The 12,770-nt window shown below is 35.7% G+C and overlaps 1 protein-coding gene across 17 annotated transcripts in view; it reads right to left on the reverse strand.

Annotated features, from left to right (window-relative positions):
* LOC101738176 (ras GTPase-activating protein raskol) overlaps positions 1–12,770 on the reverse strand; it is a 202,503-nt gene that overhangs the window by 11,677 nt on the left and 178,056 nt on the right. For 14 of the 17 annotated variants that reach the window (XM_038015935.2, XM_062672447.1, XM_062672445.1 and 11 more), the window contains 5 exons: positions 6,298–6,523; positions 4,524–4,593; positions 3,710–3,837; positions 1,409–1,552; positions 841–986 (listed from right to left, as the gene is read on the reverse strand). In XM_038015935.2, coding sequence (XP_037871863.1) covers positions 841–986; positions 1,409–1,552; positions 3,710–3,837; positions 4,524–4,593; positions 6,298–6,523 — 714 coding nt within the window. Of the gene's footprint in view, positions 1–840; positions 987–1,408; positions 1,553–3,709; positions 3,838–4,523; positions 4,594–6,297; positions 6,524–11,364; positions 12,592–12,770 lie in introns of all 17 variants that reach the window. The other 3 variants (XM_062672449.1, XM_038015933.2, XM_038015932.2) reach the window with 2 other exon arrangements.

Here is a 12,770-nt window from a genome sequence, read left to right on the forward strand (position 1 = left end):
AATCATGTTCAAAGATTCCGTTACAAACATACATACGTCTGAAGCTAATACAAGCGTATTAAAAAAGTTCGTATTGCATACAAGCCGAACTTAAAAATTATTATTTATTTCTTTCGTGATGTCTATGAATTCCTATAACCATTTAACACCAGCTGGGCCGTGAGTTTCTTCACAAGTCTAAGCACAAATTTTTTATTAGATATACTTATTTTCTTTTTTCGATTTCTATATCCGAATACCCCCTAACAAGAATGTGTCAAGCGACTAGCTCGAAGAAGCCAAGACCAAATCTCAATGTCCACTGCTTAGTGGCAGGATTTAAACTAATTTATGGATCAATCACTCGTCTTTCTTTTAAATTGGCATTATATATTGACTTCCGATGTTTTGAATACTTTTTTTTTAAAAACAAAAACTAGAAAGGATTAACGACAGGCTATTATCGCGCAAGTTCCCGGGGCTTTGTACATCTAGTGGTGTGTGTAATTTATGTATTTTTGTTATACGTTTGTATTTTTTTTTATTGCTTTGATGTGTGGCCGATCTCACAGCCCACCTGGTGTTAAGTGGTTACTGGAACCCATAGACATCTACAACCGTCAATGCGCCACCCACCTTGAGATATAAGTTCTAAGGTCTCAGTATAGTTACAGCGGCTGCCCCACCCTTCAAACCGAAACGCATTACTGCTTCACGGCAGAAATAGGCAGGGTGGTGGTACCTACCCGCGCGGACTCACAAGAGGTCTTACCACCAGTAAAAAACGTAACGTTGTAACGTTAGTGATGTATATTTGGCTCTTTAGTATGTAGTTCTGGTGTATATCCGTGGTGTACTCACCGACAAGAGCGTGCTTGTCTCGTTTCCGGCTGCGTCGTTCCGGCTCGCGGTACACGTTCACGTGTATCGCGCGCACGGCCGGCAGACCGCTGAACTCGTACACTTCGCCCCAGAAACACAACTCGGTCTTCAGCTTTGACGATGACCTGGAGACATAGAAACGCGTTCCAGTCAGAAAGAGTTTACAGCAAAAAATAAAAGGTTGTCTGTAAAGTCGATTTACGGAAGATACTTTTACGTGATAATGTCAGTAGCAGAACTATTCGAACTGTGTATGTGAGATAAATGTGTCGATCGTGCCTCTCTATCGCTTGTTCCGCGCTCTCGCTTGCAAGTTCAGGCTCAGGCGGAACGTGACACTTTTTGGTGCGTGCAACCGATGTTCATCGATAATAAGACGATGCAAAAAAAAAAAAAAATTCCGAAGATGTTTCCTCGTTCCGTAAGCTTTGTTGTTAATAATACCAATACTAAAATAAAATATCAAATGAAATAAATGTAAATCTTAAGTTATCAGTGAATAGGGTTGAATTTAGATAATTAGGCGTACATTAGTAGTATTAAATACCTTGCATATAATGTTTCATCGAGCATGATCTCGCAGTAATACCGCTTCTTCGGTGGTATGGCCTTGGCTTCCAACAACCACAGCTTGACAGTCCGCTCGCACCGTCGCGTCCGCATCTCGTCCGGTCGGGCCGCTTGTCGCAAACTGAAGTAGACAATATTGATTTTTAACTTCACTGATAATATTTATACTAATATATAAATCTACAGTGGTTTTTCGGATGTTCCGTTATACCTACTGAACCATGCATCCGATTGACTTGAAACTTGGTATTCATGTAGAAAATATATGTACTTAATGGATAGGCTAATATTTATATGAGTGTTGGACTCCCTACACCAGTTGCGGGGCATTAATGTTGAGAATCTTTGTGGGGTTGAGAAATAATAATGTTAATTTTAAATGCCCAGCGAAGCGGACGGGTACAGCTAGTAATATAATAAATTTAATTGGATTATTTTATTGTTTAGCGATTTAGTGATCGCAATCTGGTATTAACTGGTTATCGTAGTTCACGAACGTGGAGTCCAAGTGAATGCATTAATCCATGTTAAGACACATTGACAGAATCTGCAAACTAGAAAGCCTTATCGCTTGAAGTTAGAAAGAAATGGTGGTAGCTATCTGTGACGGTTCACAATATGCCATAACATCAGTAAATACCGTCTCTCTAGTAAATTCCTTAGGCGCCTAACAAATACAGGAAGCGATTGGATGTTGCAAATTTATGTCATTCCCCATGGGTGAATGGCTCTTTTGTTTAAGCAACATTTTCAATAATGTGCGACATTAATCTTTTTACTTAACTTAACTTTTATGGCTCTCCTGAAAAAATCCAAAAATGTCGCATAAATCGAAAAGCCTTTCTTTCACCCCTCGATATAATAATTTTTAGTGGATCATGATCTAATCGAGTCTGATATTGTTTATATTTTAAAACACTTGAAGAAAACAAACCCCTTGAATGTACATAAATTGTTTCCATGAACAATGAGTATCCAATGATAATTGTTATAAACAAACAATAAGTATATGTGACGCACGTTAATCTTCATCACATTATATTAATAACTAACTATCTGAAGGCTATTTCTAAAAATATAGTTATGAATGAACTTTAGAATTTTAATAGTTGACTTCCTTTTATGACATAAACAATACAATTTTTAGTTTATTCTGATGTGAATTACTATACTAGGGAATCTCGATACTGCTAATGGCTTTTATTAAATTCACATATTTATAAATAAGGCATCCCACATGTCGTACCCCAACCGACTTTCCTTACTATAAAATATTAGGACGACATTCGTGACAGGTTTTGATTTCAGAAAAAAAAAACACTAATATTTAAATTGCTTTCGTAACATAGACATTTTCCACTGTCTTCAATTTGTGAAATACACCAGTTTCTTAGAACTACAGGCGCGTCTTTGTGTTTGTCGTAGGTATATAGATGGTGAATTAAAACATTCCTAATTGTACCAACAATAACGGTACCGAGTTTGAATTCAATGGGTTAAAACATGCGCTAATGCATAAATTACGAACACATTCAACATTACTTTTAATATGTCGCATGTATTACGATCATCGAATAATTTCACTCTTATAGTATTAGTTAGCTGTTATTATGAATTACAGTGTAAATCAACGAGTACTGAGTCATGGGCTCGTTCAATTACTACTTTTGTCTCTCAGTAAAACAGTCGCGAGATCGCAGCGATAACAATTATTTAAAAATAAATCTTAAGATTTAATAAAACTAATATTTTTAACAAAATATGTAAAAAAAGTATTGTATTGATTGTAAAAAAAACTAACAAAATACGCTTTAATAGAAAATCCAACTAAAAATAGAAAATAAACTTTAATAATTTTGAATTAAAAATAGTGTAAGAAAAAATTATTTTATTATTGTTTTTTAGTTGAATTTTCCATAAAAGTGTATTTTGTTAGTTTTTTTAAAGTATTGCTTATTTTTCATTTTTAGTTGAATTTCAATTTTTTTAATTTTTTTAATAAATATCGAATTGTCATCGGTCCTTAATAAGTATACCGAATTTCGAGTTAATCCGACGTTTTGAAGGGAGTCAAAATCATGTTCAAAGATTCCATACTAACATACATACGTCTGGAGCTGGAGCTAATAAAAGCGTATTAAAAAAATCTTACTAGGTATTTAATAATCGCAAGATTTCTTTAATGATAAAATTCTAAAATTAAATTTAACCAATGTTAACGTGGCGAGATATTGTATGAACTGAAAAAAAAACAAGATTTTCGAGTTAAAACAACTACCTGTATATCCACCGGTCTCGCTCCTTTCTGGAAGCACAAGCGAAGTATCGAGGTGCGCGGTTCTCTGCGCTCAGCGCGAAGCAATGCGCTCTGCCCAGTACTGACGAATGAAGCGCGCGTATTTCAACCTACAAATAGTAAAATTACATTATATATTTTTAATGTTGCCAAAGCAATCTCTATGGTTCATAGATAAAGGCAATTTTAGTGTTGAAAAAGAATGCGCGTTAAGTCTTTGGAAACTTTTTTTTTTCCTACCTAAGCTGATAGATAGCCTTGAGAGGCTATTTCAGCGTTACCTTAACTAGTAGGTGAGCTCACGGGGCTCAAACCTGACGACGTTGCTAACACGAACCCTAGCAAGAGCCGTGCTTCGCAGAATCTACCACCTAATCGGAAACGCGGCCCACTGAGAAGATCCGACGAGAAACTCAGTGGGCTGAATGGAAACTCAATGATCTCAAGCTAAATGAATGTTGTTAAATTTATTCAATCAATTAAATTATAATTCGACAATACTATACGCCATTACTTTATTTAAGCAATAAATACCTATCGGAAGCAATTTTGAATCTTTTATTTACTTCGTTACTTTCATGATATGCACATTTTAAAAGCAAAAATGAACTTGTTATTGTAACGATAAAATGAATTCATAAAAATACTTCGTAATACAGGATGTGAGATAATATCGAGCGTACTATTTAGAACGAGTTTTTTTTTATCAAAAACTAAATTACGAGTCAATAGTTATTAACATAGCACAAACTGGTTTTAATTTAGGAGTATTATGTAGTATTTATTAATATGGTACCTGATTCGGAGGGCCTAGGTCCATTGTAGAAACGGCGGGAGAGTGAGCAGATAACAGACTTTCGTGAGATCTGAGAATAAAAAAAATACATAATTTTTTAAGCAACATGTTGTAAGAAAACGTCGTAGATAAGGTTGTATTCTAAATATATCGATAATCAGAAAACCAATCGATTTCTCTCAAGAATAAATATAACTTTCTAAATACATTATTGTGTTCTGCTACTCTCTATGTTACATTAGTTCTACGAAAACAATCAACTTAGTAAAGGATTCGTAAAGTATCGTGTGCAATAATTAACTGACAGTTACTACACAGGTAGTCCATTCAAAGTTAATTTATTTTATTTGAACGAAGCTTCGTGTTTGCCGAGTGAGGGGAGTAATTAAGAACACACTGTAAATGAAGGCGAACGAGGAGGGGCGACACTCCTGCGAATTATGACAACACCGTCGGGTCTTGATAACGTTATGCAGTCACGACACCTTGTTAAATACATTAGACACTCGGCACACAGCCACAGGTCAATTTAAAGACACCCACATTTCATTACAAGTTTCAGTGCTAATATCATCGCTGTTTGTAAATCGGTAGTATATTGGTGACTCTTTTGATTCTTCGTTGACTTTTGAGTAGGCTAATACAAATCAAAATGACTGGATTATGAACTTTAGAAAAACCTTTCTATTGAAAACAGAGAGACAATCTCGCCAGTTTTTCTTTGCATAGATAATGACAGGAATTGTTTAGATAATAATTACGGTATTGGATGTTTATTGCTTGCTTTTTTTTGTCAAATGAGCTCCATCGATTGATACTTTGGGCACATTAATTTGGCAATAATGTTTTTCTAACATCACAAAAGTAGTGCGCTGTTCTAATAATAATGAAAGGCTGTCCATCTTGTTCATTCGGCCGATTATCTGTGCTCATATTGTAGAAAAACAATTAGAAAGTGAACTTACTGCTTAGTGTTTTTGTTCACTATGGATTGTTGACCCCGTTTTCACGGTGGCTAAATAAGTGACTAATTTCGTATAATTGCTACAAAATTAATGTCCTTTAGTACAATAACTACAAGCAATTGTAAATCCTTCAAGCTAATTTAAATAATATTCGTGTTTGATAATAGAAAAGGTTTTTGTTTGAAATTGCTAATTGAAAATATTACTAATAACAGGCATTGGGTTTAACATTTATTAAACCTTGCCAACAAACTAAGCTTCGAATCAACCAGAAACACAAGAATGTTTTTTTCTAAATAATATTATGTACGTAACAACATATTTATAAGGTATTCTATACCTAATCTACTCATCTAAAAGATGAAACAGGTCTACATTACTGGGTGGTTTTACTGGTGGTAGGACCTCTTGTGAGTCGGCACGGGCAGGTACTACCGCCCTGCCTATTTCTGCCGTGAAGCAGTAATGCGTTTCGGTTTGAAGGGTGGGGCAACCGTTGCACTATACTGAGACCTTAGAACTTATATCTCAAGGTGTGTGGCGCATTTACGTTGTAGATGTCTACGGGCTCCAGTAACCACTTAACACCAGGTGGGCTGTGAGCTAGTCCACACGTCTAAGTAATAAAAATAAAAAAAGAGTTATCGCTACAGATTTGGTCAATACCTGTGTAGAGCTTAAAATTGTCTACACAATTTTAATAACCTGTCTTCGCGTATTGGACATATAGTCTTACATTACATTAATCTTAAGACCGCAAAGGGTTTATAAATTAAAGTTAATAATAATTTTTAATAACTAGTTTATACCTGGACGTCCGCAGCGCGTGTGTAGGCGGATGCGTTGGTACGGCAGCCAGAGCTCGCTCTTTTTCCAGTTTCGTTGCTGATTTTGTTCTTTTCAACGGATTGTTGCGGAAGGAACGCTTCGAAAAGAAAAACGAAGCTAATCGGGACGGACTGTGCTGCGCCTGTGCTCCTGGGACCGGTGTGTTTGGCGCAGAGCCTCGCCGACATGCTTTCTCGTACGACGTATCTGGAAACAAAACACAATCTATGTACACAATATACGCTTCTAGCTATTGGAATTGAAAATGCTTAAAAATGTCTTCATTTCACTGGTATTAAGTGGTTACTGGAGCCCATAGACATCTATGACGTAAATGCGCCACCCACTTTGAGATATAGGTTCTAAAGTCTCAGTATAGTTACAACGGCTGCCCCACCCTTCAAACCGAAACGCATTACTGCTTCACGGCAGAAATAGGCAGGGTGGTGGTACCTACCCGTGCGGACTCACAAGAGGTCCTACCACCAGTAAATAAGTTTAATATGTTTTTGACCTTGGAATAAAAATGGTTTCATACGCGTCTTGTGACACTAAAACATTATATCAATATAGTCACACAAATATATAACGTGATATGTGATCGACATAAAGATGTGAAGTGCAACGAGTATGGCGTGAGTTTCCGGCGGAAGTTGCGTTCAAGCCCATGACCGCCAGCTGTTATGTTTCGAACATTTTTAAAAACATTATGGAATACTTATATATTTTTCCATCATCATACGCATGCATTGTTATTTAAAATCCAAATATTTGATTCACATGATCAAATTGAAATAAGTTATCAACATATTTACTTTAAAAAAAAAACTTGTGAATGATCACATTCATTGTATTTGTACTAACGCTTCTCTAAATTTCTAAATCTATATATTAATACGTGAAGCAAAAACTTTGTATCCCTTTTTACGAAAATTGCGCGGACGGAGGAGTATGATATTTTCCACACTTATAGAGAATATCGAGAAGAAGTGCACAATGCTAATATTTTTTTTAAATAATGCCTTAAATATACATTAAATCAATAAAGAAAACATTACACACACTACATACCATGTATTTGACGCACACATGCATGCATAATATTTATTGTCAAACTTTTGTTCTTGACGTCTGTTGTCAAATTGAGATAGATTAAATATTGTTTGTCTTTATTAATATTTTTTATAGTGTAGTCTTGGCGAAATTTGTGATTATTGAAGTATAAAATACAATCATAATAGTGTACAAACTTACAATTCCAATTAATTATAGTCGAATTTCGACTACTGCGGGACCTCTAGTCACAATAAAACCGGTATGTTTAAACCCGTTATCGTATCGTTTGATTATTACATAAACCAACATAATACGAGTATTAACTTGATGTGAACGACACATCGTGAGAACATAACAGATTTTATAACACAACCGTTGTTATCGGTTCAATAACAGTTAGGACTTGAATTGAACGCAACACTTTTAGCATCGGTGATGTCGCAGCTGATTCGGCAGCCAGAAGAGCGGGAGTAGCAACACGCGCTCGTGTTGACTGTTTACTTGCACGTAAATCATAATTTCTGCGACCCAGAACCAGCGGTGGATTTACACTAAGGCAGTCGGGACAGGTGCCCAGAGCGGCAATTTTTTTAGGGCGGCAAATTTTTGAAAGTAAAATTTTTCCAATGGTTAATAATCTTCTTTTTGATTAATAATTCAAGATGTTCAATTTATCCATCATTTGTGAATTATAATTTTGGCACTTTTATAATAATCATCGATTTTTCTATTTTCTGTAATTAAAGAAATCAAATTAGTTTTTTTATGTAATTTAATTATGATTCATCCTAAGCCAAAATTTATATTTGTTAGAAAAAAAAAACAAATATTTATTTATGTTTTTGGAACATAAGACATATGGTAAAATTTCCGCGATAAATTAGTTATTTTAATTTTGAACAATAAAATATATAAACTATAAGTTAAGGTAGAATTCCAGTATTGGGGCGGATTTTTTTCCGGTGCCCAGGAGCGGCATTAAGTTTAAGTCCGGCCCTGCCCAGAACTGAGTGCGACTATTATTCGTGTGTCACGAACTGCGGACTTATAGCGTTCAGTCGTTGCATCGAATTACCGATCGCCGATGCTAAAAGTATTAAGTTGATGCTAAAAGAATTATCGGTTTACTTTCCCTAAATAACGGTAGGCAGCGGCTTAGCTCTGCCCCTGGCATTGCTGATGCCATGGGCGTCGGTAACCACTCACCATCAGTTGGACTGACTCGTTCGTCTACCTACAAAGGCAATAAAAAAATGCATTTTATTATATAGGTATATTGGTGTACAAATGAATGCAGCCCATCCTGAAACATTTTATACTAAAAAACTAAAATTATCATGACTATTTTATCGTAATACTCTTTGCTATTGGTGTCCGATTCGGTTATCACTGTTTTGAAACAATTACAAATTAATATAAAACAAATGACATTTACTAATAGACTTTTTTTTATTGTTTAGATGGTTGTACGAGCTCACAGCCCACCTGGTGTTGAGTGGTTACTGGAGCCCATAAACATCTACAACGTAAATGCCGCAACCCACCTTGAGATAGAGTTCTAAGGTATATTAAAGTTACAATATTTACTTTACACAGCTATGTATTAATTTAGCAAAGGTTTTTGCTTCTTTTTTACAATGAATCACAATTATTTTCTTGTATAAACTGTTGAGTTATTTAAAGTCTCCATTATTCATGATTCAAGTAAAAATTAAATTTATAGTAATTTCTCGTACTGTCGTAAAAAGTGTTCCTGAACAAAGTTACTGAGAGAAATACTGAGAAATCATATTGTACAGGTGAACGGCCTAAAGAATAACAAAGGTATGGTCTCGCGCTCAAGACAGATATTACACATGCTGTTATAAACCTGTAGTATAGTTTTGTTATTTTTTCAACTTTGTTTAAACATCGTTTATAGATCGAATGTGTGATAGTAATGACCTGAACTTATTTAAACTCTTTTAGATTTAACATTGTTTCTTTTTAGGTGTCAATACTTAATTCATAACTCGAGTATTTTAATATAATAATAATCAACTGTCTGTAACACATGTAACATATCTGTACATATTCGATAAAGTAAATAAAACCTTTATAAATAAACCTATAGAATACTTTATACCTTATACAGCATACCTCATATAGCGTCTTATTTCAACATCATTACAAAAAGGGGTATTTTTTTTATTGCTTAGGTGGGTGGATGAGCTCACGCCCTGCCTGGTGTTAAGTGGTTACCGGAGCCCATTGACATCTACAACATAAATGCCGCCACTTACCTTGAAATATGAGTTCTAAGATTCTTAGTTTTTACAGCATAACAACTGTCCCACCCTTCAAACTGAAACGCATTACTGCTTCACGACAGAAATAGGCAGGGTGGTGGTACCTACCCGGACCACAGGACATTCTACCACCGGCAGTCATAATAACAAGAAAATATTTGAATAGTGATAAAAAAAAATCATTATCTGAATGAAATTTACATTTAACATTTAAATATTTATCATAGCTATTTCCGATTATTTACGGTGAAAGAGAAATCGGTTGACACACAAAAACCAAAAAAAAAACCTTCAAACTTGTTTAAGTGAAAAACAATATAAAAAAAACAAAAACCTGTATGAATAATTACAGACAACAATAACAAAAGTTGGTCGTTGATTCCTAATGGCGACTTCAGTTAGTGGCAACACTGCACTCAATGCACACAGTGATAACAAAATGATAGCCGCCCACGAGGAAGTATCACGTGACCCTCCGCTGATAGTACTTTGGCTTAACATTATTCTCTCTAATACAAACACAATCTAATCTCAGTTTGCAACATAACCGCCAAGGCTATTTATGAAACTATACGATTACTTTATTCAGAATTATTTTCATATTTATAAAATGTTCTAATCACACATTTCAATTTCATTCAAGAAAATTTATGGAAATTTTAAACATTAAAAGGTCAAGGTGAATGCAAACTACATAACTATAATAATTGAATTAATTAAGCTTAACATAGTTTTATAACGAATGTTTACTGTAGATATATTTCAGTAAACAAACGGTAGATCAACACTAATCTCTTAACGCACTTATAATCATTATAAATAACGCCACACAATGTTTTGTATCGTATCGTTATGAATACAATTAATCGACGGAATGACTTCTACTTTTCGTTAAACTAAGAGTTTATGATGGATAATAAACGACCCTCTAACATTTAGCTATTTCTGAAGCGAGCAGTTAATGAGTATTGTTTGCTATTGTGGATAGTTAAGATAAGGTTTTTGTCATGTCATCGTTACATAAGCATTAAGGTATTGTGTGTGGTTGAGGTTAAATGCCACAGAGAACAATGAAAAGTACATAAAATTATATTTGCACTGATCACTGTTCTAATAATACCTTTTAACATATAATTTATAGTATAAATTGTATATTCTCATAATAACAAGCAGAAGACAAGTCACACACGGTCACCTAGTCCCAAACTCTATTTACATTACATTAAACATAGGCTCTGATGTTTTATACATTAGTCATTTTAGAAAGGGTACTACTTGTCTAGGTTTAATGTAGGTGTTGAGAATATCAATGTCACGGCATTCAGGAACATTATATTAGAATATAAAGGTCTAGAGTTAAATCTTTGTATAGACTTAGAGCTACATCACTTTAGAGGTGAAAAAACCGGTCACCGCCCTGGTCGAACCCGTCGATGCGACGAAGGGCTCGACAAGTAAATTAACCCATAGACACAGCCCACTGAGTTTCTCACCGTATCCTCTCAGTGGGTCGCGTTTCCGATCCGGCGGTAGATTCTGCGTAGCACTGCTCTTGCTAGGGCCAGTGTTAGCAACACTTACGGTTTGAATCCCGTGAGCCCACCTACACGTTAAGGCGAAGCTGAAATAGCCTCTCAAGGCTATCAACATAGGTAGGAAAAAAATGAAAAAATTTATAGACGTAGCCATTAAAATCTTTCTTACCAGAATGTACAGCCACATCATCTTCCACGTCGAGGTACCCTCGGCGAATACTGAGAGGACTGGTCGCAATTTGTGCTTCGTTCCTCTTAATCAGTGCTCCTATCACCTCAGTTTCCCCTCCGTTATCATCAACAAATTTTCCATAATCTTCGGTTAAATTAGTAACTACAGCTAATCTGTCTTCAAGTCCTTCCTCTATATTCCTGGCAGTTATACTACGGAGTAAAGAATTGCTTCTAGATAGTTTTGTACTTCGAGATCGACGAATGAAGTTCAGTCCGGATATTTTTCCGGGGCTTTTGTTAGGACTTTCAGGTGTAACCGTTATTCTAGGTGTCCTAAATATGGAAGAAGAACTGCTGCTTCCTCGGATCGGTGATGGCACAATAAGGTTTTGTGGTAACGTCTGAGATTTTTCTTTAGCAGGAGACATCGTTATTTTTGGTGAATCAGGTATCAATGACAGATTTGAATTCATAATGTTACTTTTATTAGTAATATTACTTGCAGAAGTATTTAATTTATTATTTGAGATCGAACCTCCTAAAGGGGTATAAATTCTATCATACCGAGGTTCACACGAAGTTGTACTCCGTAATCTTGGCTTCTGTCGTCTGAATCCGCTTTCGACGACTAATCTGGGACTCGTCAGAGCGGGTCTAGTTAACGCTTCATTAGAACTCGCCGTCGATGATATAGGTCGATGGAAGCGTCGTCCGGGACTAAATGCACTAATGTCACTTTCGCTTTCCGTGAAAGATGAGTCACCGTGCGGCGACATTTGCAACCGGCAGCTCGCGGTTAAATTCCGACGTTTGGGTTTTGCTGTCACGAGATCAATATTTTCGCCTGATATGAGGGCTTCCTTTTCTTCAGGAGTCAAAGGTAGATAATTGTCGAAGCTTTCGAACAATGGTACATAGAAGACAGATCTTCGCCTGACTTGTTCGTCGTCGGTAGCCGCGGCGATTGGCGACAGTTCGCTCGACATGGTCGTGTCTGCCGGATGCACGCCGCGTTACCTCTTGCCCACTACAAAGTCATCGCGCTGCATCCTCGAATCCATTCGTTTTACTGTTTCCTTCGCAACGTTCACTACATATTCAAATTCACACTTAATATTTATAGTATCGGTTTTCACTGCATTATTTGATATTTAGCACTCACATGATTTTAATCTTTTAATCGGTGTAAATATTATCATAAGATGTCGGTATTTTAGAATAACTAAGTAATGGATATTTTAGTGTTATAAACAGATTACGAGTACATTAAGGTTTTATTTTGTACATTGTAAAAAGGAATTCAAGTTAAAAAACTTTAAAAAATACTATAACACATATCAGGTGTACTGGCCGCGAGTAAGTATAGACCGTTACTGTATGCAAGTTGAACAGTTTTGTTTT

This window comes from Bombyx mori, chromosome 15 (genome assembly GCF_030269925.1).
Source record: "Bombyx mori chromosome 15, ASM3026992v2".
Taxonomy (NCBI): domain Eukaryota; kingdom Metazoa; phylum Arthropoda; class Insecta; order Lepidoptera; family Bombycidae; genus Bombyx; species Bombyx mori.